This window comes from Benincasa hispida, chromosome 7 (assembly GCF_009727055.1).
Source record: "Benincasa hispida cultivar B227 chromosome 7, ASM972705v1, whole genome shotgun sequence".
Taxonomy (NCBI): Eukaryota; Viridiplantae; Streptophyta; class Magnoliopsida; order Cucurbitales; family Cucurbitaceae; genus Benincasa; species Benincasa hispida.
In genome coordinates, this window is record NC_052355.1 from 50340519 (window position 1) to 50364728 (window position 24210).

The 24210-nt window shown below is 37.0% G+C and overlaps 2 protein-coding genes across 3 annotated transcripts; both read right to left on the reverse strand.

Annotated features, from left to right (window-relative positions):
* Positions 1 to 11840: 11840 nt before the first annotated feature.
* On the reverse strand, positions 11841 to 13315 carry LOC120081815 (protein NOI4-like). 2 transcript variants are annotated; one of them, XM_039036986.1, is made up of 3 exons: positions 13112 to 13315; positions 12786 to 13004; positions 11841 to 11988 (listed from the first exon to the last, which is right to left on the reverse strand). In XM_039036986.1, exons 1-3 carry the CDS (start codon positions 13118 to 13120, stop codon positions 11962 to 11964), a joined length of 255 nt encoding a protein of 84 aa, XP_038892914.1. In that variant the 5' UTR covers positions 13121 to 13315; the 3' UTR covers positions 11841 to 11961. The 2 variants fall into 2 exon arrangements, with proteins under 2 accessions (XP_038892914.1, XP_038892913.1); XM_039036985.1 differs by having other exon boundaries at positions 12786 to 13007; positions 13112 to 13302.
* A 2032-nt stretch (positions 13316 to 15347) lies between these two features.
* Positions 15348 to 23449, reverse strand: LOC120081655 (putative leucine-rich repeat-containing protein DDB_G0290503). Its single transcript, XM_039036702.1, has 9 exons — positions 23300 to 23449; positions 22846 to 23092; positions 22381 to 22710; positions 19123 to 22290; positions 17769 to 18633; positions 17037 to 17680; positions 16625 to 16778; positions 16472 to 16553; positions 15348 to 15746 (listed from the first exon to the last, which is right to left on the reverse strand). The coding sequence occupies exons 2-9, from the start codon at positions 23047 to 23049 to the stop codon at positions 15644 to 15646; spliced, it is 5550 nt and encodes a 1849-aa protein (XP_038892630.1). The 5' UTR covers positions 23050 to 23092; positions 23300 to 23449; the 3' UTR covers positions 15348 to 15643.
* Positions 23450 to 24210: the final 761 nt, after the last annotated feature.

Sequence of the window (24210 nt, forward strand, 5' to 3'; positions counted from 1 at the left end):
GACAAAGTGACACCATGCCTAAACGGTAGTAGGCCGCTCCTGGAGTCCTGCATCGAGTACTTGAGCAACATCTTGTCAATGTACGATGCCTGAGACAGTGCTAGCACTTTGTTCTTACGATCCCGAAAGATCTGTATACCTAGAACAAACTGAGCCTCTCCCAAATCGTTCATTTGGAATTGGGTAGCTAGCCAGGTCTTAACTGTAGTCAGTAGACCTACATCATTCCTAATGAGTAGGATATTGTCTATGTACAACACTAAGAAAACTAGCGTTGATGATCTTCCTATAGCACAAGGTTCATCAATGCCACCATCCCAGTCAACATCCTCCATTGCCTTCTTATAAGACAATGGATCCTCAACGCCGCCATCTGCTACCATAGCAAGGATTTCCGTGAAACCCAGATAGCGAATGGGTGGGTTCACAACCCTCCCACTACGTCAAGGTTTCCTCAACACTTGAGGTGGAACTGACCTACTGGATGAACTCCCATCAACAACCCTTGCTGATGTAGCAGGCTCTTCAACAACTCTTGTTGAAGTTTCAGTAGTTTCATTGGAAAGCTCACGCAACACGACATTGCTTCATGGACTGTGCTCCCTTATATGATCCTTCTCTAGGAAAGTAGCATTTGTTGAAACAAACACCCTATTTTCCATTGGATCATAAAAATAACCCCCTCGTGTAACTTTGGGGTAGCCTACAAAGAGGCATAACCTTGACTGTGGTTCCAACTTCTTGGGATTAGCCTCAAGCACATGTGCAAGGGAACCCCAAATGCGGAAGTGACGTAAACGTAAACTAACTTTACGCCCGTTCCACAACTCCAGAGGTGTTCTTGTAACACTCTTGGAGGGAACACAGTTGAGTATGTTTACCGCAGTCTCCACTACGAAACCCCAAAACGAGTCCGATAAGGAAGCGTAACTCATCATCGAGCGAACCATGTCTAACAAGTCCTATTTCTCCTCTTCGCTACACCATTTTGCTGAGGTGTACCTGGCACTGAGAGTTGGGAAACGATTCTATGTTCTATCAAATAGTCTTGGAATGCCGAGTCCAAAAACTCTCTATCCCGATCTGATCGAAGTGTTTTAATCCATCTATCCAATGTGTTTTCAACTTCAGCCTTGAACTCTTTGAACTTTTCAAAGGATTCAGACTTCCGTTGCATAAGATAAACATACCCATACCTGGAGTAATCATCAATAAAACTGATAAAATACTCATAGCCACCTCGGGCTCGCATATTCATAGGACCACAAAGGTCAGAATGTACTAACTTAAAAGGCTCCTTGGCTCTATAACCTTTTCCAATAAAAGGTCGTTTAGTCATCTTACCCTCGAGGCAAGATTTGCACACAGGTAAAGAATTCTCTTCTAACTCACTTAGAAGTGCATTCTTCACCAATCTCTCAATCCTATTGAGATTGATGTGCCCTAAACGAAAATGCCAAAGTTCGGCATTTTCTTTTGGAGAAATTCGTCGACATTTTGATTGAGTTACGGCAGTTATAAACAATTCAGTATTATGGAGAGAATTAATGGCTAACGGCCTTAGCACATATAAATTTGATTCCAGATTTGCTGTGCAAATAAAAACACCATCTTTATGAATAAACCGTTATTCACAATAAAAGAGATAGTATATTTACTTTCCAATATACACTTTACAAAAATAAAGTTCCTCTTTAGTTCAGGAACAATATATACATCATGTAAAATAAGAAACCTATTTTGTAAAGCCAACCGGAGTCCTCCCACTGCCACAGTTGAAACGACGTGTCTAGTGCCTACTCGCATCGTCATCTCACAGGCCTCCAGCTGTCGCCAAGTTCTAATCCCCTAAAAAGAAGAACAAATATGGTTAGTGGCACCTGAATCAATTATCCAGGCAGAATCATCATTCTCCACTAAACAAGTTTCAAGCACAAGTAAATCACATTTACCTTTATCCGCCTTGGCCTTGGCCTTGGTTGCTTTCTTCTCTTTCAGATACCGAGGACAGTTCCTCTTCCAGTGTTCATCTTGGTTGCAATGGAAATACTTTCCCTTAGCAACTTATTGATGCCTACTTAGGGTGACAGGCGGTGGGTTAGCAGGTGCCTTCCCTTTTCCCTTACCTCCCTTCTTCTTCTTCCCCTTTGCAAAGTTAGAAGTAGAAGGTGTAGACTTCGTTCCTGAGGTCGAACTTCTATGGAACGTCCTGGAGGCCCATGAAAGCCAATCATAATTGCCTCACCCTTCTGCCTCTCCTTACTTTTCATAAGGATGTGGCTTCTGTTTTGAACTCGCTGAGATAACGTGTGTTGTAAGGTATATATTTACTTTCGTTAAGAATCACTTGTCACAAGTGCAGAAGCTCTCGACAAGCAAATGCTAGGTTATGCCAATCCTAGCTGCACCACATCGATGGGTAGACCATTACAACTCCGCCACATTAAAGTGGGACCATTCATTTTAAACAATAGTTCACGAAACAGATGGGTGCCCTTCTTCAATTTGGAGTTCAATATGTATGTGTAAAGAGCCTGCATAAGCTGATCAGCACGGATTGTCGAAACATCCCGCAGGGACTCTCATTGATCTCTGACTCTAGAGACCAATTGAAGGATCTCATATCTAAGAGTTCCACTAGAGCACTGTTCCGGATGCTCCCCGAATCTTCCAACAAGTGAGAGAAATACATAATATATCATTTCAGTTCATAAGATATATGCAAAACAAAACACTTTAATTAACTGGCATGATCATAACAGATAAGGTGAACAAAGGAAGAGAGTATCCGATACCAATATGAAGGACAATCTTCAATCTTTGGCTCTCAAGCAGCCGGAAAACCTCCCATGCGATCTCTACACCCAGCCAAAGCTCCGAATGCAGCACACCACAAACCGAGAATCACGAACCATCTATGGGCGACGCACACCCCACCACCAAAGAGCACCGGGTATTCTCAGAGTGAAAACCCAAAGGGTGGTCTTTGGTGAATTTGGTAGAGGAAGGAGGAAACACGAATCGTGTAGGCAATAAGCAAGTGGGAGGGAAAAAAACACTATCGCATAGTAGAAATGCTTATCGTTTAGGAGGAGCTACACAATTATGTAGGATTTACTGAACGATCGTTTAGGAAAAGGTATACAATCATTTAGTAAAACCGGTACACTATACGATCGTTTAGAGAAACTATGCGATCGTGTAGGCGATAGTGTGCGATCTTTTGGGCATGAGAAAGACGATTGTTTAGGCGAAGAGTGCTATCGTATAGGCTCTCGAAAACACTTAAGCGATTGTTTTGCTTTTTACCAACGCGCGCTTTCTTGAATTCTTTTGGCAATCGACAAGGGGTTCAAAAATGAAAACTCTTTTCATTTTAACTCATCAGTTACACTAACCAACGTTGCCCAGTAACCCATGTCCGAACGTGAATTTTGGATTAATTATCATATAATTAACCAACTGATTAATTAATAAATATAATCATATTATGTTTTTATCCTATAGTTTGATATCACATATCTACTATAGTATTTTCTTCTCTACTTGATGTAAATCATATTTATATCTAATTTTCTCCATAATAATGTATCTCATACATTTAGCCAATTATATCATATATAATTAACTAGTCCAATTATATTTATATCTAATTTTCTCCATAATAATGTATCTCATACATCATGTCAACTATATCATATATAATTGACCCGTTTAATTATATCATATATAATCGAACTTCCTCTTGTCAATTTGAACATTTCAAATTAACCCAAACACTAGTTCTCAACTTTATCCAAGCTACCCAGGAGACCTAATGGACCTATGGCTCGAAGCTCCAACGATCCATGAATAGCTTACTAAACTCTTTAACCACAAGATCCACCATCCGTTAACTGTCAGGCATTCCACTAAAGACCAACAGCTAAACTCTTCTTACCACAGATATATTTCTGTGTTCATCAAATATAACCAATCATGAGTACGATGACTCTTCACAGATGCTTGTAAGTACAGTTGGGCCAAATTACCTTTATGCCCCTATAGTTACATCTCACTCCTTAAGTACCACCAATTCCTCTAATGAACAATACAACATAGTCCAACTATGTGTGAACACCTCTTGGGCCAAGAGAATGTGTGTAGCGCCACATCGTTCAAGCCCCAGAATCAGCCCTTAAAGGAGCTATCTATCTACTTACCCCTACCTCGGGGAAGGAGTGAATTCTATCTTGTGTAGCTGAGTTCTCAGCTCCCAAATCAGACGAATCCCTAAAATGGTAGGTTTAAATCGGTGACCTGGCCACTCGCACCCATACAAATCTAAGGACTGCCCTCAATGGCAGTAGTTCCCAGCTCACTCAGGATTGAGGTCATGTTACCTATGGTCATCCTAGTGAAGTGAAGTTTCTGTCATGAACGGTGTTATATAATGAGACGTTAACACTTTATGGTCAAGTCTTATACAAACTCTTTGTATAGAACACCCCCGCTCGCATGCCTCCAACATGAATGATCAAGATCAGACCATATGTGACAAGTCACAACACTTGTGACCATTCCACAAAGCGGGTCGCATCCGTAGCATTACCAAGATAAGGTTTCCCTCCTATATCCATATACTACAGACCATTTTGGTTATCACTCAAGACATGATCCACTTGTATGTCACCACATACATGCTTGTGTTACATACAGATAACCAACGATTTTATGTTTATTGGTTTGTGGTGAAGACCTTCAAGGCTCGACTCGTGGCAAAGGGTTATACCCAGGTAGAGGGAGTCGACTATGAGGAGACTTTCTCACCTGTTACCAAGTTAAAGTCGATCCGCATCCTCCTGTCCATTGCAGCTTATTATAATTATGAGATCTGACAAATGGACGTCAAGACGGCCTTTCTGAATGGCAATATTGAGGAGACCATTTATATGGTGCAACTCGAGGGATTCATAGCCTAAGGTCAAGAGAAAAAGGTTTGCAAACTGAATCGGTCCATTTATGGATTGAAATAGGCGTCTCGATCTTGGACGTTTTGATACTGCGATCAAGTCGTATGGCTTTTACCAAAACGTTGATGAACCTTGTGTCTATAAGAAGATCATCAACACTCCAGTAGTCTTCTTAGTGTTGTATGTAGACGATATTCTACTCATTGGGAATGATGTAGGTCTATCAACTGCAGTTAAGAACTGGTTAGTGACCCAATTCCAAATGAAAGATTTGGGAGAGGCTCAGTTTGTTTTAGGTATACAAATCTTTCGGGATCGTAAGAACAAAGTGCTAGCACTGTCTTAGACCTCGTACATTCACAAGATGTTGCTCAAGTACTCGATGAAGGACTCCAAGAGAGGCCTATTGTCGTTCAGGCATGGAGTCACTTTGTCTAAGGACATGTGTTCTAAGACACCTCAAGAGGTGGAGGAGTGATAACTTGTAGAAATACAAGTTATTTATGCCGCTTTATCTAGATATTGTGGCCAAAAGAGAAGGAATATGCGTCGATTGTATGAAAATTAGCTCAGAAATACAATAATTATAAAGTATCGCAATTACACCCACTAACATCATCAAGATGATAAAAGAGGACATTTCTATTCTGTTTTGTAGGAAACCAAGACACTACTTGTGATCAAGGCTCAACGAGAATCTAAATAACGCATCTCTGTCACATTGCGCCCGTCAAACCACAATGAAGAGACGATCAATGCAATGACGGCACAATGCGATAGTCGATCACAAGCTGAATTTCAACCGCATGCGGTAATAAAAATAACTCCGTATGCGAGCACCCGATTGAAAAATGTAGCTAAGCAATGCAAACGCGGAGGATTGCGACACGTGTACAACTAACCGTTGTGTAGATTTGACGATCTAATTGCATAACAAAAGAAATATTTATTCCTCCATCTTTGGAATTTCCATAACAATAAGTGGGGTCCACAAGCCAAGAGTCAAAGCTTTTCACCTATAAATACCCCCATATAATTCAGAGAAGATATACTTGATACGAGAGTGAATTGATGTTAAATTACTGAGAGAGAGGTAGAGCTGAGTACTAATCGGAAGAAATCCGGGAAGAAAAGAGACAAGAACGAGAGGTGAGTCTCAGTGCTATTCTGCTAAATCCCCGTCATAAAGCTCTGTGCTTAGATCTCTGCTACCGGTTGAGCAAGCCTGAGAGGGAAGCAAATCTCCATCTAGATCGACGCCAAGACGTTGGCGCTTATTTGTATTCATTTCTAACTCTATTCATCAACCGTATTTCATCTTCTTAATCTTTTCATTCACAAATCATGTATCAGACGCTAAATAGTATTATTGAATGTCTTGATCATTTCCATTTCCACTTCTCTGTCTACTTCCGTTCCTCCATTAATCATTTTCTCCATGAAGTTTTCTCTATCCCCTAGTAATTAATATGGATTAAACGAGTAACTTAATCTATGTTAAAGAGATAAATGTGTTTGGCTAAGGCATGGTAGACTACATTTTCACCTATGAGAGCAGAAGTGAAGATGTCATTCTAATATGTTGAGAGAATGTTAGAAGAATGCGGTATCTAAAGCGAGAAGTACTTCCAGAAATGGATGCAACCTTGCATTCATTACGTTCATCCCTATTTTACCACAGAGATGTGGGAACACGGTCGATCACCGAGAGGTGTACGCTAAGGGAAAAACGGAACCGTACTTATAGCTTTAACACAATTAAGGACTTGCGCTGTTTATATTAACTATCTTTCCTATTTCTGCTTCGCACATAAGACTTGCCACCGCATTACACGATCTTTGTATAATCTTCACAGCCAACCTTGACCTCGGTATTTTGTATCATGAAACCTGTATCTTGTATCATCTTAGCTTAGGTTTACTTTATCGCAATTTATTTTATTACCGCATCTTTACCACTTTACTTTACTTTCTCCCATGTTTAATTACTTGTACACAAAACTCTTTTATAAATTGAAAAAAAACCCATGGTCGCATGTATCACAGACATAACGCAATAACCTCAAATAGTCCTTGTGTTCGACCTCGGATCACACCGAGAAACTTGCGGTGGAATTATACTTAGTTCCAACGTAAGGAAACTTGTGACAACGCACAACGTACTACAAGAATAGTCATCATTAACGCATATCTAGAAGTAGTATTGCATGAACTTATATCTTGTGTACATCATTGTATATCATCTTAAAACCCATGTTACAAGGAGATGAGACAGATCAGTCTAACCTAGGCCATTTTAATGTTGCTAACCCATTTACGAAGGCTCTCACAGCTACAGTGTTTGAGGGTCACCTATGAAGCATCGGTCTACAGGATAGCCCGTGGCTGGACTAGGGCAAGTGGGAGATTTTCTTGTACTGAGCTTCTATGCCATAGTTTATTGTTTTGTACTAGTTTATTGTATACCCCACTTTGCTTTAGGACAAGTGGAAGATTGTTGGGGTTAATGCCCTAAAGTCTTGTGTCCTGTAGTTTGTAAACAGTTTGTACGAACGCTTGTGTTGTTAATATATGATATTTACTTCACATCTTGTATTTTTGCTCAGTTACTTGTTTTATTTGTTTTACCACAAACCAATAAACATAAAATCCCTGGTTAACTGTATGTGACTCAAGCATGTATGTGGTGACATACAAGTGGATCATGTTTTGAGTGATAACCAAAATGGTCTGTAGTATATGGATATAGGAGGGAAACCTCATCCTGTAATGCTACGGATGCGGCCCGCTTTGTGGAATGGTCACAAGTGTTGTGACTTGTCACAGATGGTCTGATCTTGATCATTCGTGTTGGAAACATGCGAGTGGGGGCGTCCTATACAAAGAGTTTGTATAAGACCTGACCACGAAGTGTTAACCATCTCGTTATATAACACCGTTCATGACAGAGACTTCACTTCACTAGGATTACCATAGGTAACATGACCTCAATCCTGAATGAGTTGGGAACTCCTGCCATTGAGAGCTGTCCTTTGATTTGTATGGGTGTCGGTGGCCAGGTCGCTGATTCAAACCTACCATTTTGGGGATTCGTCTGATTTGGGAGCTGGAAACTCAACTACACAAGATGGAATTCACTCCTTCCCCGAGGTAGGGGTAAGTAGATAGATAGCTCCCTTAAAGGCTGATTTCGTGGCTTGAATGATGTGGCGTCACACACCTTCTCTTGGCCCGAGAAGTGTTCACACATAGTTGGACTATGTTGCATTGTTCATTAGAGGAATCAATGGTACTTAAGGAGTGAGATGTAACTACAGGGGCAAAACGGTAATTTGGCTCAACTGTACTTACGAGCATCTGTGAAGGGTCATCGTACTCATGATTGGTTATATCCGATGAATACAGAAATATATCTGTGGTAAGAAGAGTTTAGTTGTTGGTCTTTAGTGGAATGCCTGACAGTTAACGGATGGTGGATCTCGTGGCTAAAGAATTAAGTCAGTTATTCACAGACCGTTGGAGCTTCGAGCCACAGGTCCATTAGGTCCTCTGGGTAGCTTGGATAAAGTTGAGAACCAGTGTTTGGGTTAATTTGAAATGTTCAAATTGACAAGAGGAAGTTCGATTATATATGATATAAATCGACTAGTTAATTATATATGATATAGTTGGCTAAATGTATGAGATACATTATTTTGGAGGAAATTAAATATAAATATGATTTATATCAAGTAGAGGAGAAAATACTATAGTAGATATGTGATATCAAACTATAGGGTAAAAATATAATTTGATTATATTTTTTAATATTTTAGTTGGTTAATTATATGATAATTAATCCAAAAATCATGTTTGGATGTGGGTTAGTGGGGCAACGTCGGTTATTGTAACCGATGAATTAAAATGAAAATAATTTTCATTTTGATTGCCCGTCCGAATAGAAATTAGAGAAAGCGTGTTGGTGAAAGCTAATCGATCGCTTAAAAATTTCGAAAGCCTATACGATAGTCACTCTCCGCCTAAACGATCGTACACCTCGCGTCTAAACGATCGCACACTTGTTCTTACATGATCGCATAGCTTCTCTAAACGATCGTAGTGTGTGCCGAGTTTGCTAAACGATCATATACCATTTCCTAGATGATCGTTCAGTAAAACCTACACGATCGTGTAGTTTCTCCTAAACGATAAGCATCGTGCTATGCGATAGCGCCTTTTTTCTTCCCACTTGCTTATTGCCTACACGATCCGTGCTTCCTCCTTCCTGTACCAAATTCACCAAAGATCATACTTTGGGTTCTCACTCCGAGAATACCTGGGGCTCTTTTCTAGTGGTGTCGTCCTCGCGGCGTTCGTGTTTGTGCAGTTGTTCGTGTTGTTGTAGTCGATGTTGCTGCTGGGTGTTGGTTGATCGGGTGGAGGGTTCCGCTGCAATGAGTTCCGAAGTTTGAAGACTGTCTTCAACTGGTATGACACTCTCTCCCTTGTTATATCTTGTTCATAGCATGCCGATAATTATTTTTTGTTTGCATAACTGTACGTTTGAATGTATATTGTGTATTTCGGTCACGGTGAGATCGGAGCAATCCGAACGCGCTCATAGAACTCTTTGTAAGAGATCCTTCACGTCGGGACTGGGAACATTAATCTAAAGACTGAGTTTGGAGAAAAGTTAGTACTATGAGATGTCAGGTTTGTGCCTAGGATGAAAACAAATCTCATCTTTATTGGAAAATTGGATGATGAGGGTTACAAGTGTGAGTTTGGCAGTCGCCAATGTAAATTCATGTTGGGATCCTAGGTAGTGGCAGTTGGCCATAAAAATTCTACACTATATAGATGTCAGTTTAGTGTTGTCAAAGGATCAAAGAGACAGTGAATGCAGTTAAAGTTGTAGATGGGAGGTGTAGAGGTACAGTTGAGCTAACAGCAATGATAGCCAGTGTTGATCAGTTAGATAAAGGTCCATCGGTCCAAAAGCAATTGAAAGTTCGAGATAAGAAGTTGATGGCTATCACCAACCCTCAATTGTCAAATAGCTGAATGAATTGATGAAGTCGCAGAAACAAATAAGGGCATCAAAATGGAAGACCAGAGAAGTTATTGAGGTCAAGGATAAAATCTCCAGCTTGGCAACAGGTATGAAGGAATGAGTCAAACCATGTGCAGAATGTGTCTTCTTTAGGAAGGTGTTTAGGATTGAAGAAGATGTCAACTGATACCAATTAGCTGAAGTGGGAGAACTAGGGGTGTTCAAAAAATCCGATGACCCGAAAAACTCGATCAACCCAACCCAACTCGTGCAGTTTGGGTTGGGTTATCGGCTCATTTGGGTTGGGTTTGATTCAAATAAATGAAAATTTTATGGGTTGAGTTGGTTCATGGGTTCACCTAATATAACCCAAACCAACTTGAACCAACTCGAATTTATTATTAACTTTAAAATATATATTTTTTATTACTTATAACACAATTATTTCTACATATATTGATTTAATTTTATTTAATTCCAATATTTTTTGAATAATTTATTTGTAAACCTTTTAAGAGTAGTTTCTTTGCACTTTAGAAAGAAAATTTTCACTATGTAAATTGAAATTGAGTTGTTAATCTTAATTCAATATATGAAAATAATTAAATTAGATTTTTACATATTTACATTTTGCTTCTTTTTAGAATAAAATTTTAAATAAATGTCCCGATTAACCCGAACCAACCTAATCCAAATATTCCATGGTTGGGTTTGGTTGGGTTCATTTTTTTAATAAGGGCCATTTTGGTTGAAAAAATTTACAACCCGAACAATTGGGTTGGATCTAAAATTGGGTTGGGTCTAAAAAGTCTTTCAACCCAACCCATGAACACCTTAGGGAGTACGTGGCTATCCTTTATGTCTGAGGGATAGTTCCACATAGCTTGCCTATACCTCAGGACAAACACAGATGAGCTACAATTATTTTTCTGATGGTTTTCTGTTTTGTTACTTGTTTGATTTTACAAGTTTTATGTTGAACCTTGGTGTTTGTCAAGATGATCAGAGATAACAGTTATAATGAGAATTGAGTCTTGGAATTTGTCAAGATGATGAGTTTCGTTGCAGTGAAAGACAAGATTGTCGTTTTGTCTCCAAGTAGGAGAATGATAGTATTGTAGAGACAAAAATTCCATAGAAGCACACTAATGGACAATATAGTTACACACACAATCAATTTTCAAGAAAAGCCTTGAAATTGTGGTGTGAGTCTCAAATTTGGGTTTGACCCATTTACTTAGGTTTTCAGCAATTGTATCAAAATTAAAAGAGGATGAATATATAAGTTTTTTTGTGTTTTGGGCCAAAGCCCATTATGGGGCTTTGAGTTATCGTGTGTATCTGTTTTTGTTAGCTGAAGGAGGGAGGAGTGTCGCAAGGTGAAAAGTCCAGGACGGCATCTTTTTTGAACGGCAGAAGCACACCTTTTGAGCAGTCTCGTGTGTGCGGCAGTGAGAAGGGAAAAAACAATGTGTATTTTTCCTTCAGTCTTGGTATTTCTCTTTTATGGTTAATTTCAAGATACCAAATTATGATATAGGGAATCAAATAATTCGTGTTGGGCTATTTAGGAGAGTTTTGTAGCGTGAGTTTTAAAATTTTACAATCTTCATCATAATAGAACATGCAATTGCAGAAGACTGGAACACATTCTCGAGTTCGGGACGAACCAATATAATTTTCGGTGTCATTCTTTTTTCCCTTCTCTTAATTATAGAATTATTTTGGTAATTTTATGATTGTTAATTTTTTACTGAAGTGAAATACCAAACTTTTATCTTTCTATAAACAATGTTTTTAATACAGGAGGAAGCAAACCCAAGAAGCCTGATGTAATGAACAGAAAGAAAACCCCATCTTAAAAGTTTCCCAAAACTTTATACACACAATAAATTGAATCCACAGCATCCATCAATCTTTGTACTAAAAAATCCATCACAAACAGAAGAATTTTGTTCTTTCAGTGTCACATAAAGTCTACCAAAAGCAGCAATGCCATCCTTTCTGCAACAAAGAAAACCAGATGGTTAGGGAAAACAAAATTGTATATTGTAAAAGTGATGTTGGGTTTTGACAACTGCAATTTGATGAAAGTGATATAATGTAAAATGTTGGAAAAAATAATGAATAATATAATGTTTTGAGAGAGTATTATCGTCGGTATTTTAAAAAAGTTTGCCTAGGCGTAAGGCGTAGGTCTGGCGCCTTGTCTTAAAAAGGCGTGGCTCACAAAATAAGGCACACCTCAACCACACATTTTTTGTGAAGCCCCAAAGCTCGAAGTCCTCGACCTTGGGGTCTTCTCATTATTTTTAAAGATAGTAATAATTAGGGTTTTCCTTTCTTTATTAACTAAAAAATCAAATTTACTAAGCCTAAATGCAAAATTTCTGGTGTTTAGGGATCGATTTTTTTTTAATATTTTCACTTCAACTATGCTTTCTTTTTTCTATGTAGTACTTTTATATATATAATGCACTTCACAAAAAAAAAAAAAAAAAAAAAGACCCGCGCTTTTTTTTTTTTTTACACATTGTACTAAGCATCAAAAGACTATTACGCTTTATTGTGCCTTGAACTTTTAAAAACATCAACTATTATAATTTGGATCAAGGAGATATTTTTGTGTGATTGTAATAATTTTTCTCTGATTTGAAGTTTTTCCACGTTAATTTTTGTGTTTATATTTCTATTACTTTCATTTAATTTCTCTATTATTTGTTCGGTAGTAACCAAATGTTTTTCCCAACAAGTAAAACATAACAGAAGAGAAGTGCAAAAGAAAAGAGAACATAACAAACCTGCTTTCTTGGATACTCGTGCTCGTGATTCTTCTTAGCAGCTTCATGTTTTTTATTTTGGTATTGGTTTTGGTTTTGCTGTGGTATCACATTATTAGGAGTTCCAGTTCCCCCACCATTCTTCTTATTATCTCGAGCCCTGTCGAAAATCACTGTAAACCCTTCAGCAGCAGCAGGATTTTTTTCATCCCACTCACCAAATTTGGGCAGAAATGGACCCTTCTGAACAAGCAGAAAGAGCAAATCAGAAATGGAAAACAATGAAGAAAACAAAGCAAACAAGCAAAAGCAAGCACGACAACAAAATGGGCAAAGTGGAATCTTACTGATGCCATATTCGAAGCCTTGTGAAGGTTGCAGTTTTGAAGAAATGGGTAATTAAAGAGTATTTGAGCTGAAGAAGAAGAAGAAGAAGAAGAAGAAGAAGAGGTGTGGTTGAAGATGAAGAGGAAGTTTGGGGTTTCTTATAGAGGATTTGGTTAAACGCGTAACAGCGTTTTACTGTTGTGATGAAAAGGAGGAAAATTCAAGGGCTCAAATTTGGCGGCTCAATAACGATGGCCGAATGTGAATTCAATTTATTAAGCATAAATATTATAACAACTATACTTTAAATTAATCATATCTGCATATGGTTGCTTTGTTTTTTTTTTTTTTAATTATTTTTTATTTTTCTCTCCTAATAAAGTAAAAGTTGAATGCCTATCTACCACAATTCAGTAGACAGTTTAAAATATAATTTGAATCTGTAATAGATTGTATTTTTATTTGATAACTAGGTCAAAAGAATTATTTTCAGCGAATTGACAAAATTGGAAAAGGTAAACTGAAACTTGTAAAAGTTCATTTTATAGCCTTTGACCAAATATATGACCGCGTTTTGCCTTAAATTGATGCACTTTCCAATAGGAGTGGACATATAAAGGCATCGAAAATTTCGATCAAATTGAAGCCGATCGATCAAGGTTGGTGAAAATTAAAAACCGACCGATATATACAGTTTTTTTTTTAAAAAAAAATCTAAAAAATAATTAGAAAAGTAAACCCACTACCATCAACCCAAGCCCAACCCTATTGTTTTAGTATTTACTTATTATTTTTCTTTTTATGTTGCCTAAATTTCAAGCCTACTACATGATTGATTTAATTTTTTTTTTGGTAAATATCAATTTGTAATCCTAAACTTTGGATACTGTATCAATTTAAACCATGAACTTTGGACGGTATAAATTTAAATCTCAAACTAATAATTGTATCAATTTAAGTTTTCATAAGTGTATTCATTTAAATCCTGAACTTTTATAATTGTATCAAAACCCTCCATGATGTTTTATTTGAATATGCTTGTAAAAATTTAAAGTTTAAATTGATCTATTTATGAAAGTTCAACGTTTAAATTGATACACTTAAGAAAATTTAAGGTTTAAATTGATACAATTATTAGTTTGGAGTTTAAATTAATACAACTCCTAAAGTTCAAAGTCTAGATTGATACAACCTCTAAAGTTCAGAGTTTAAATTGATACAACCATTATAGTTTGAGTATGAATTGATTTTTGCCTTAAATTTTTTCATAAAAAAATGATTGATTTAAATTTTAAAAAGTTGCAAATTATGTTGACCTAACAATAACACTTCATTGATTCATCTTTTATTTTCATTTATGTTGGCTTTGCTTACACAAAAAAAAAGGACAAAACTGACACCAACCGATACACATCCCTACTTTCTAACATTAACAAAATTAAAGAAAATTATATTGTTTTTCAAATATTTGAAAAAACGTTTTTCATTTTGTTTTCAAATAACTAGAAAAGGTTTATATTATTGTGTAGGTTAAAAGTCACTAAAAAATTTTGGGAAGTTGAAAGTTGTTTTAAATACTACTTTGATTCTCATATTTTTAATTTTGGTTCATTTTACTTATTGTACCTTCAAAATGTTCATTTTGGTATCTACACTTTCAACTTTTGTTTATTCTAGTCTTTGTAACTTCAAAATATTCATTTCGATCTTTGTACTTTCAACTTTTGAATATTTTGGTTCTTGTACTTTTAAAAAGTAACTATTTTGATCCCTTCATTTTTATTTTTCTTTCATTTCTAAATAATAAAAAAAGGTCACTTTTTAAAAGTTCATGAATCAAAAATAAACTCATAAGGACCAAAACGAACATTTTGAAAATATAGGAACCAAAATGAACATTCTAAAAGTACATGAACCAAAATGAACATCCTGAAAGTACATGAACCAAAATGAACTAAAACTAAAAGTACAAGACCAAAGTAGAATTTAAACTCGGGTCAAACTAAAAATATAGGAACCAAGCTATCTACAACTTAGGGTTTTGGAGAAAGAATAATTGTCACTAAAAAAATGTGATTCAAAACATATTTTTGTTCTAAAAAAGGGGAAAATATTTCCCAAAAGAAGTTATCATTACACGTTGTCTTTTTCTAAAAAGAATTATACATCGACTTTTAAACGGCCAGCTACTAGAAATAAGTTGGAACCTTGGTAGCGTTAGAAAGTTACATAATTGACCATGTAAACTGAAGAAAATGGTCAATGAAAGTGTAGATTGACGAACGAAATGAAAAGGAAAAGTATCAAGGCCTATATTCTATTATTCATCTATAACTTGATCTATCATCTAACACGTACAGAAAAGAAATGAGTTCTCTGAACTCCTAAAAGTTGAGTCCCGAGAACCAAATATAGGCGTGACAACAGGTATAATCTAATGAAGTCAATAAATGAACCAAGAAAAAAAATAAAGAGGATTGTTGCAATATACATGATACAAATTACCGACACGTGAAGGAAATCTCTTGGGTGGTGGATGGTTTCTATTTGGGTCACAAAATGGTTCCCAGTAACCATATATGTAACAAGAACCAGTAGGTTATGAGGCTGAGCCTTGCGCCTGGACGACTCATTAAAATTCGCCCACCAGAAACCCTGCAAAGGGATTAGCATCAGGAATGCTCGTGTGTCGTGTCTTATCCAAAGGGTAGAATTTTGAGTGTACTTTGTTATGTGACAGTTTAATGAAAATGATAGTTGAGTATGACCAAATAGAGTTCCAAATGCCTTCTAATCATTTTCCCTATATGGTGGGGAGCAGTGTTTTTAAATGCCCAAGGTGCCTTAGGGTGAAATGGCCCTCGGGAGCCTAGGCGCAAGGCGCACAAAAAAGATGTGGACTTTTTTTTTTTTTTTTCCTGTGAGGCACACTATATATAAAAATATTACATTAAAAAGAGAGAGTATAATTGGAGTAGAAATATGGAAAAAAATGGATCCAAACACAAGAAATTTTGAATTTAGGTTTGGTAAACTTGATCCTTTTAGTTAATAAAAAAGGAAAATCCTTAATTATTACTATTTTTTAAAAATAATTGAAAAGCTCCAAGGCACAGGGCTTTGATCCTTGGGGCTTCACAAAAGGCGCGCGACTAAGGCATGCCTTATTTTGTGAGCCTCATTTTTCTATGGTGAGGCGTCAGACCTGCACCTTGGGCCTAGGCACGTGCCCGAGAGGGCTTTTTAAAACATTGGTGGGGAGGAAATCCATGTGTTTCAATAAATATAATCATGTTGAGACCATAGTCAACTAACCATACTATAATAATTTAGATAGGAGTTTAGGTGAAGCGTGTATTTTTGTAAAAAATAGCACTTACCAAATTCCATCAATTCGATCCGCAATAAGTTTTCCTTGTCTTGGGATGAGACCTGATGTATTAAGTGATTTGAACACATGACCTGAAAGAAAGACGTGTAAATTCTCCATGTTTTGAAACTGATCAAACAAATAGGCAAAACTAATAACAAACCTTTGTCTTCACTTTCCATGCCCTTTCCTATTAAACGATCAGATTCTGTCTCTATGTCAATCGCAAGATGATCAGTTGAACCTTTTCGCAAAGTTCGTGCATGGGCAGCTGAGGCTGATGGAACAGGTGGCATCGCACTTTTCCCAGTTGGTCCCTGCAAAATACCAAACAGTAGAAGATGTGATCCACGAAATTTCGGGCCAAGAGATTTATATCGAATGCACATCTAAAAGGTCACAAAACAGCATCCTACTCTTGTACTCCTGGATAATACAGTAACTACCAATCTCGACTGACCCAAGCAAGCAACTTATATTCCACATCTTAAAAACATCAACAAGTTTCTTTATTATTATTTCTCTTTGTCGTTTCTCACAAGTAAATTCAATCTTCCTAGTATATGAATATGTACCGCATCTTCAATTTCTGATATCTCTGATCCAGAAGGAAAGGAAGGTGAGATGCTCCTTTCTTTGATGATCTCTGGTTGAGATGTCCGCCCTTGAAGTGACTCTTCAAGTAGCTTATTCTTGGTAGTTAGTTCATCCACAACTTTTTGGCTCCCTGTTAACTTCTTACTCAGTTCCTCAAATTTAGTTTTTGAATGTTCAGATTCTGAAAGCATATCCTGAATCTGCTTTCCTAAAGTTCTAACTAGTCCCTTCAAGCCATCTGGCTTCGAATCTCCACTGTAGTTACTATCCAACAAACTAATCATTTGTACCAAAGAAAAAGAAACGTCCGATAGATCTTTCTTCATCTTCTCTGAATCAAGTTGATTCCTCGAAGCTCTGTCAACCTCCTCTTTCAGCTGTTCAAATGCAAGTACTTGTGTAGTCACTGTAGACTGCAGCTTTTGCTTGTCATGAGATAATAAGTTGAGCTGATTCTGTAACTCAGAAACATAATCAGCTAGGTAAAAGAGCTTCTTTACATCAGGTGAATCATATTTTTCCTGATCTAGTGATTCTGATTCTTCCAAAGGGATCTCAATCCTTCTAACTTTCTCTAAGAGGGCTTTCATTTGCATTGTTGACAAGACGCAGTTTTCTGCCTCTGAGAAAAGTATAAATAAATCAGAAAATTTTTAAAAGATCGTGGAAAACTTCTACAATTACTTGAAGAAAGAAGAAGATTGGTTTACCTTGTTCTTTCCCCAGCATACTACTATACAATGATGAAACTTCAGCCTCCCTTTCTTTTAACTTTTCTTCATTTGCTTGACAAGCCTCCAGTTGACGCCTAAGTTCACCACAGGAACTCTGTAATAGTTGTAAATCAGTCTCCAACTTAACTACCATATTTTGGTTCAAGTCTTTTTCTTCTCTAACTTTTTCAGTAGTTGCCTCGGTTATTACCAATATATGCTGCATATCTTGAATTCTACCAGCTGCAACCTTGCTGGTGCTCTCAAACTGTTCAAACATAGATCGAACTTTTCTACTAGCAGATAATAATTTTTCTGCAGCAGCAGCTGATTTGCTACTAGATGATTTTGCTCGAGACTCTGCAGCTGAAGCTCCACTAGTCTCACTACTTTCCATGGGTATGGTATCCTTCAAGTTGTCAAGTTCAGGAATGGAGTTGAGTAGAAGTAGATGGTTGGTCACTTCGACCTGAAGTTCTTTTGTTGTGTCAACACAAGCCGACAGTAGAAGTGAAACGTCATTTTCCAGCATCTCTCTGGTAATTTCTTGTTCTTGTTTATGCATTTCGAGATTCTTCACCATCTCTTTCAAGGACTCCACATGTTCACACACAAAAACTATTTCTTTCCTTGTTTCTTCCACATTTTTTAACAGACCAGCAATAAACCCGTCCATTGAAGAGGAGAAACCTTCAAAATAATTGGTGAACTTTTTGTTCTTTAACCAGATTTCTTCCCGAATCTTTCTAAAAGATGATGAAATATTACCAACATCATCTTCAACAACCACCTCACGACTTTCACTTTCAACAGCAAAATCAAGGAGCTTTCCATGAGAGAGGGTTTCCATAACATTCAGATCCTAGATTAAATTTAAAAAAAATGTAATCAGAACAAATCCGGAATATTTGACAATAATTAAGTAGATACTTCACAAATTTCTATAATTGCAAGAGCAGACACGTCAATGTGCCCCAGGGGGAGAGGAAAATACTGCACTGTTAATAGATTAAAAAACGCATCAAATGGCTGCATCCAGAAAAGAAAATGCAAAATCCAAATAAAATAACAACAATAATAATAATAGTCAGATTCTTTTACGATAAAAGAACTGCATTTATAAAGAAGAATAAGAATACTATAGAAAAACAGGCCACAAAAAGAAATCAGGCTGAACCAAAGCCAAATAAATGAGCTACCAAAATATACAAACATTAAAGACAGAGACCAGCATAGACAGATTGGGATACAGAAAAAACTGTCTATGCAGAAAAAACTGTGTGCACTTGTTGAAAGTAATAGAAAATAGTATATTACCAATTTTGATATCTAGAAAAGCATCGAAAATTACCTTGACAGCATGGTGATTGTGAGAATCTATTATGCCGCTGTTAACAAGACAATCCCTGGTGTTCTTCAAAATGATATTCATCTCTTTTAGACTCTCAAACTTCTTCTCAAAGCACCCTGTCACCACAGTCAACAATGTCTCGTCTGCAACAAACTTATGAAGATCATTGAGGTAGCCCGCAAACTCTACAGATCTGCTCTGTGAGCTGCCATTTGTCCTGGCTAACTCTTCCATGCATGCATTTAATTTGGAATTTAGAGCAAATATCTCATTTTCAGAAACTTTCCCCTCTCCTTCAATTATAGAAATTTTACTCTCTGCCTTAAGTAATGAATCTTCCAAGGATTTTCTTGCTTCCACAGCCCCAATAAATTTGCTCGCTTGAGAGCTGACTTCCTCTTGCAATATCTTTCGCTCAGTCTCTAGCTTCTCTATAGCACTTTGTGCTTCAGCATTCTGTTCCGTCAGTAAAGCAACATTGGTCTCAAGCTCGGTCAATGTCTTTTTTAATGTGTTTATAGTTCCCTGGGCCTCTGCCAATTTATCTGTCTGAACAGCCACTTGCTCCTTTACTTTCTTAGACTCTATCTCTGCAGTGACCTTACAGACTTCAGCTTCTTCTTTCTCTTTGACAAGCACAGATATTTTATTTTCTGCTAGTGATAACGATTCTTGAAGTGAGCTCATGGATAAAGAAGCCTCCGCAGACATCATGCTGGACTGGGAATAGGCTTCATCTAGTGCTTTCTGTAATTCCTGTTCAATGTGTCTCTTACTAGATTCTATTTCCCTTTTCTCCTCAGAAAGTTGGAAAACGTTGTTCTCAGCGGATGATAATGCATCTTCCAGTGATTTCATAGCAGCTAAAGCATCTCCTAATTTACTTTCCATATTACTTGATTCCTCTTTAACATTCTCCAATTCTTGTTCAGTACGTATCCTAGCATCATGAGATTCCCTAATGTATTCTGCAATCCACTTCAACTTAGCTATAGGCTCTTCAAAAACAATATTAATGGGAAGAACTATTCCATCAATTGATTCAATTACTTTCTGCAACATATTATTGCTCTCCAACAAGAACTGCTCATATTGATTGCATTTGTCCTTCAAAATACCAAGTTCAGACTCCAACTCCGGAATGCGTTGTGCATCAATAGACAACAAATTGATTTGATTTCTGCAATCAGCAACTGTTGATTCTAGACTATCTAATTGTTGTTTCAACTTCTCTATTTCTGTGTTCTTATCATCCAAGAGACTCTTCAAACTTTCCCTGTCCTGAACCAGTCCTTTGCCTTTCTTAACTGCCAAGGACAACTTTTCCCTTAGAATGGCATATTTCTCCTCTGATCTCTGAAGATCCCTCTGCAAAGAGTCATTTTCCTCTTTAATTTCTCTATGTTCTTCAGATATTGATCTTAACCTATTTGAGCAATTACTCAAATTAGAAGACTCCTCTTCCAGAATTATATCATAGAGCATCATATCCTGATGACTAACATACAAAAGAGCACGAACCTTTTCAAAAGATTCCAAATATTCATCAGAGATTTTGGCAGAAGCACAAGCCTGCTCTTTTATCCTTTGAAAGCATCTGTAAACAAGCAAGTTCAAATCCAACGAAGTTTCACTGATCCCTCCATCACTTGTTGTCACTCCAGATTCTTCTTGCAACATTTTTATCATTTGAGTCTTCTCCAACGAAGTCTGATGCTCTTTTATCCTGACTTCTTCGTATTTGTTTAACAAATCATCCAACTGCTCCTGGAGATAGTCACTTTCCTGTAATTTGATTAAAACTAATGCACTTATGCGGTCAATCTCTACCTGTGCTGCTTCTTTTGTTTTAGCAAGTTCATCCTGCAAGATCATTATTTCATCTTTAGCCTGAAAAAATGCTTCCTTAAGCCAACTGACAGAAGATTTCAGGTCATAAGGTGCAATCAAATCTGGCCAATCAGATAGGTTCACAGTATCTTTTAATTTATAAAACTCCAATAAAATAGCCTCCAAAACTTTCTTCTCATCCACAAGCCACTTGAGTCTTTCCATACTGCCCATTGATTTAAGTTCCAGTGGAACGTCAAGTTGAGATATAATATCCTCAAAACTTTCGAGAACCATGTTCCTTTGCAACAGATTTTCCTGAAGTGATGCAACTAAAGTTTCATTTTTAGCCAAGTCAATCTTAATTAGTTCGGCAGCCTCCAAAGCATTTGATTTCTCTTGCAGTTCAGCAGAACATTTTTCAAGTTCATGACATTTTTCAGCTAGAGACTGGTTTAATGCATCACGTTTCTGTACTAATGCCTTGCCTTTTGTCACAGCCATTGTTAACTTTTCTTTGGTATTAAGACACCTTATCCTTTCCTGCTCCAGCTCACTCTTTGCCTTTTCAAGTTCTCCATTAACAGTCTCAGCTGTCAACCTGTAATTGTCTAGCTCATCTGCCAATCTTCTATTTTCATCTTCCAGATGATATATTTTTTCAACATTGCTTACCTCTTTAGCTTTGAGCTGAATTAACTCATCATGAGCAGAGGCCAAAATTGTTCCAACGTCAGTATAGATGATGTCTGACTCTGCCCCAGATAAACATTTTTGGAGTTGATTGATATCCAGAAGGATTTTGTTATAATTATCAATTAACAGAGAAGTGCTTCTTTCAACATGAAGTGTTTTTTCTGATATAGAATCGTCAAGAAGATGCTGCTGATTCAATACTGAGTTGAGAGAAGTTAACACTCTATCTAATGTGGCTTCCATATCCCTCTCCTTTTCTGATGAAACTTTAATAGAATCTTCGATCGAATTTGCATAAGAGCGAACAACTTCATCAGACACCGAAAATTCAATAACCTTTGCATTAAGATATTCAATCTCTTGATCCTTCATTAAAAGGTTATTACGGAGTTCTCCTATTGTAGCTTCATACTGCAATCGTTCATCTAAATTCCTCTTAACCAATTGTGAGCATTCATTTACCAGGTCTTTCAATGTGGTATTAATACCCGAAGTGTTTTCTTCCACATGCTCAGTTCCATGCAAATGAAGGCTCTCATTCAACTGACTGCTGGTAATATTGAGCAATGACGGTTGATTAGTAGCAGTCTTGAGTTGGCGACAAATGATAAGAAGTTCTTGCACAAAAGCCTCTCTTTCTTCCTGCAAATCAAACACAAAAAAAAAAAAAAAAAACAATTTAATGCCATTCCAAAAGCATGCAACCACAACTGGGAGGGGGTGGTTATGAACCTCAAAGTCGTGTATGACATTTTCTTTCTCAAAAATGGTCTTATTCAGAGTGGCCGTCGTGTTTTCCACCTCGTGCATTAGAGAAACCTTTTCTAGCTCATACTGTAATTCCTGTTGCATATCAGAAGGCGTTTCCTCTGTCAAACTACCTTGAGTTTCACCAGCTGCTACTACTTCTCTGCTATCAACATTGCCAACTAACTCGTCCGGGCAGTCCACAAACATATCTTCTTTTCCAGCATCTTCGACTACTACAGCACCATCAGGGCCATCTTGTCCAGAGTTCTCTGCACGTTCAGTAAGAGGAACCACTGGCGACAACGTTGATCCCTAAAGCCCATGTTAAAAATAATTTTATCTTCAAAGCATTTAACTTCCTTTTCTTCTCTAATTGAAAAGGAAAACTCATATTAAGAAAATTCTGCAGCTTCTGCATGTGAGTAAATACTATAACACAACACTAACCTGGTTGGATTCAGAAGGGGAAAATCCAGTGGACACTTCAGAGGACTGCAAAACGGAGTCATTCTCCGAAACAGTATCCGCGGCAGTCTCGGAGGATAACTCCCCAACATTAACATTGACCGCATTTTCCACCCTTTCAGCTCCATCTTCAGCTCCACTTCCTGAACTCTGCAGCGCCTGCTCTGGATCATGATTCTCGGACATGTCGATATCTCATAACCCAACCGCCCTAACCTCTCAACGAGAACTAGATCTCAAACAAAACGAAACCAATACTGGCAAATCAAGAAGCTCAATAATGAAACCTAAATTGAATCAAATAACGATTAAACCCTTAAAAACTACGATTCAAACCCTTAAATTCGTTGAATCACAAATTCAAAAAACAATAAATAAATCCAAATGGCGCGTAAAGGAAATGGAAACCAGCAAAATCGGTGTCGCGATTCCGTACAATCGTCAGCTACTGGATCAACAGGTCGACAAACTGTTGCACATGAATCTGCAGAGTTTGACGCGATTCACTTCGCGAAACAATTGATCTGATTTAGCGCCATCGTTCGTCTCAATCGCAGGGCTCAGGTGGACGCTTATTCACTACTGTTATTTAGTTTGAAGGCGATCGGTTAAAGAAGGAGAACGTCTCTTCGAATCCTAACCGTTCATTTTTATTTCTTAACAGTCACTTTAAGATTATGGCCTATTGGCCGTAATTATTTAACAATAATTTAAAATTAAAAATGTTGGCGGATTTCTTTAGGTGAACAAAATGGAACATTTTTACTTATCCATTTATTTCTATAATTTTGAAGCTGGTTGGAAATTTCTGAAAAAAAGCTAATCGTATGTTATTTTTTCAACATGTGGGTAGAAAATAAAACTTTTAACCTCGAAGTCATAATAAATTGAGTTATATTCAAATTAGTGTTAATCGCCAACCAAATGTTCAACATGTTTCAAGTACTTTTCATTATTAAAAAAATTATGGAAAAATTTGTAATCTATATAGTTAGTGTAAATTTGCCTCAATTACTCGATTTAAGTGAAATTTTGAAAATTTAATAAATAACTTGACATGATATTATTTGTAAAATTGGAAAAATTGGTTTCTTGACCATTCTTATATGAGATTACAAAGCATGACGTGTTCAAAATTGATTGATTGTACACTCTTGATATCTAAAATCTACAATATAAATTTTAAAAAAACTATTTCTCTCTCTCGAGAAATATTGTTTGTTATGGTATTTTCAACTTGATCCATCTCCTCTCAAAATTTTAGAGAACTTTATTACGTTGTTCTCACTTAAGGCGGAAGAATACCTCAACTAATTAATACTTATATAAGAGACTACTATAAAATTT

Bases quoted from the DNA above. Each gene is read 5' to 3' on its own strand.
- LOC120081655 (XM_039036702.1), bottom strand. From the start codon at position 23,049: ATGTCCGAGAATCATGATCCAGAGCAGGCGCTGCAGAGTTCAGGAAGT. The intron at 22,711-22,845 runs GTTAGTGTTGTG...CATGGGCTTTAG, and splicing joins CCCCTTCTGAATCCAACCAG to GGATCAACGTTGTCGCCAGT. The intron at 16,554-16,624 runs GTTTGTTATTAG...TCTTTCTTTCAG, and splicing joins CATGGAAAGTGAAGACAAAG to GTCATGTGTTCAAATCACTT.
- LOC120081815 (XM_039036985.1), bottom strand. The intron at 11,989-12,785 runs GTTTGTTATGTT...TCTTTGTTGCAG, and splicing joins ACGAGTATCCAAGAAAGCAG to AAAGGATGGCATTGCTGCTT.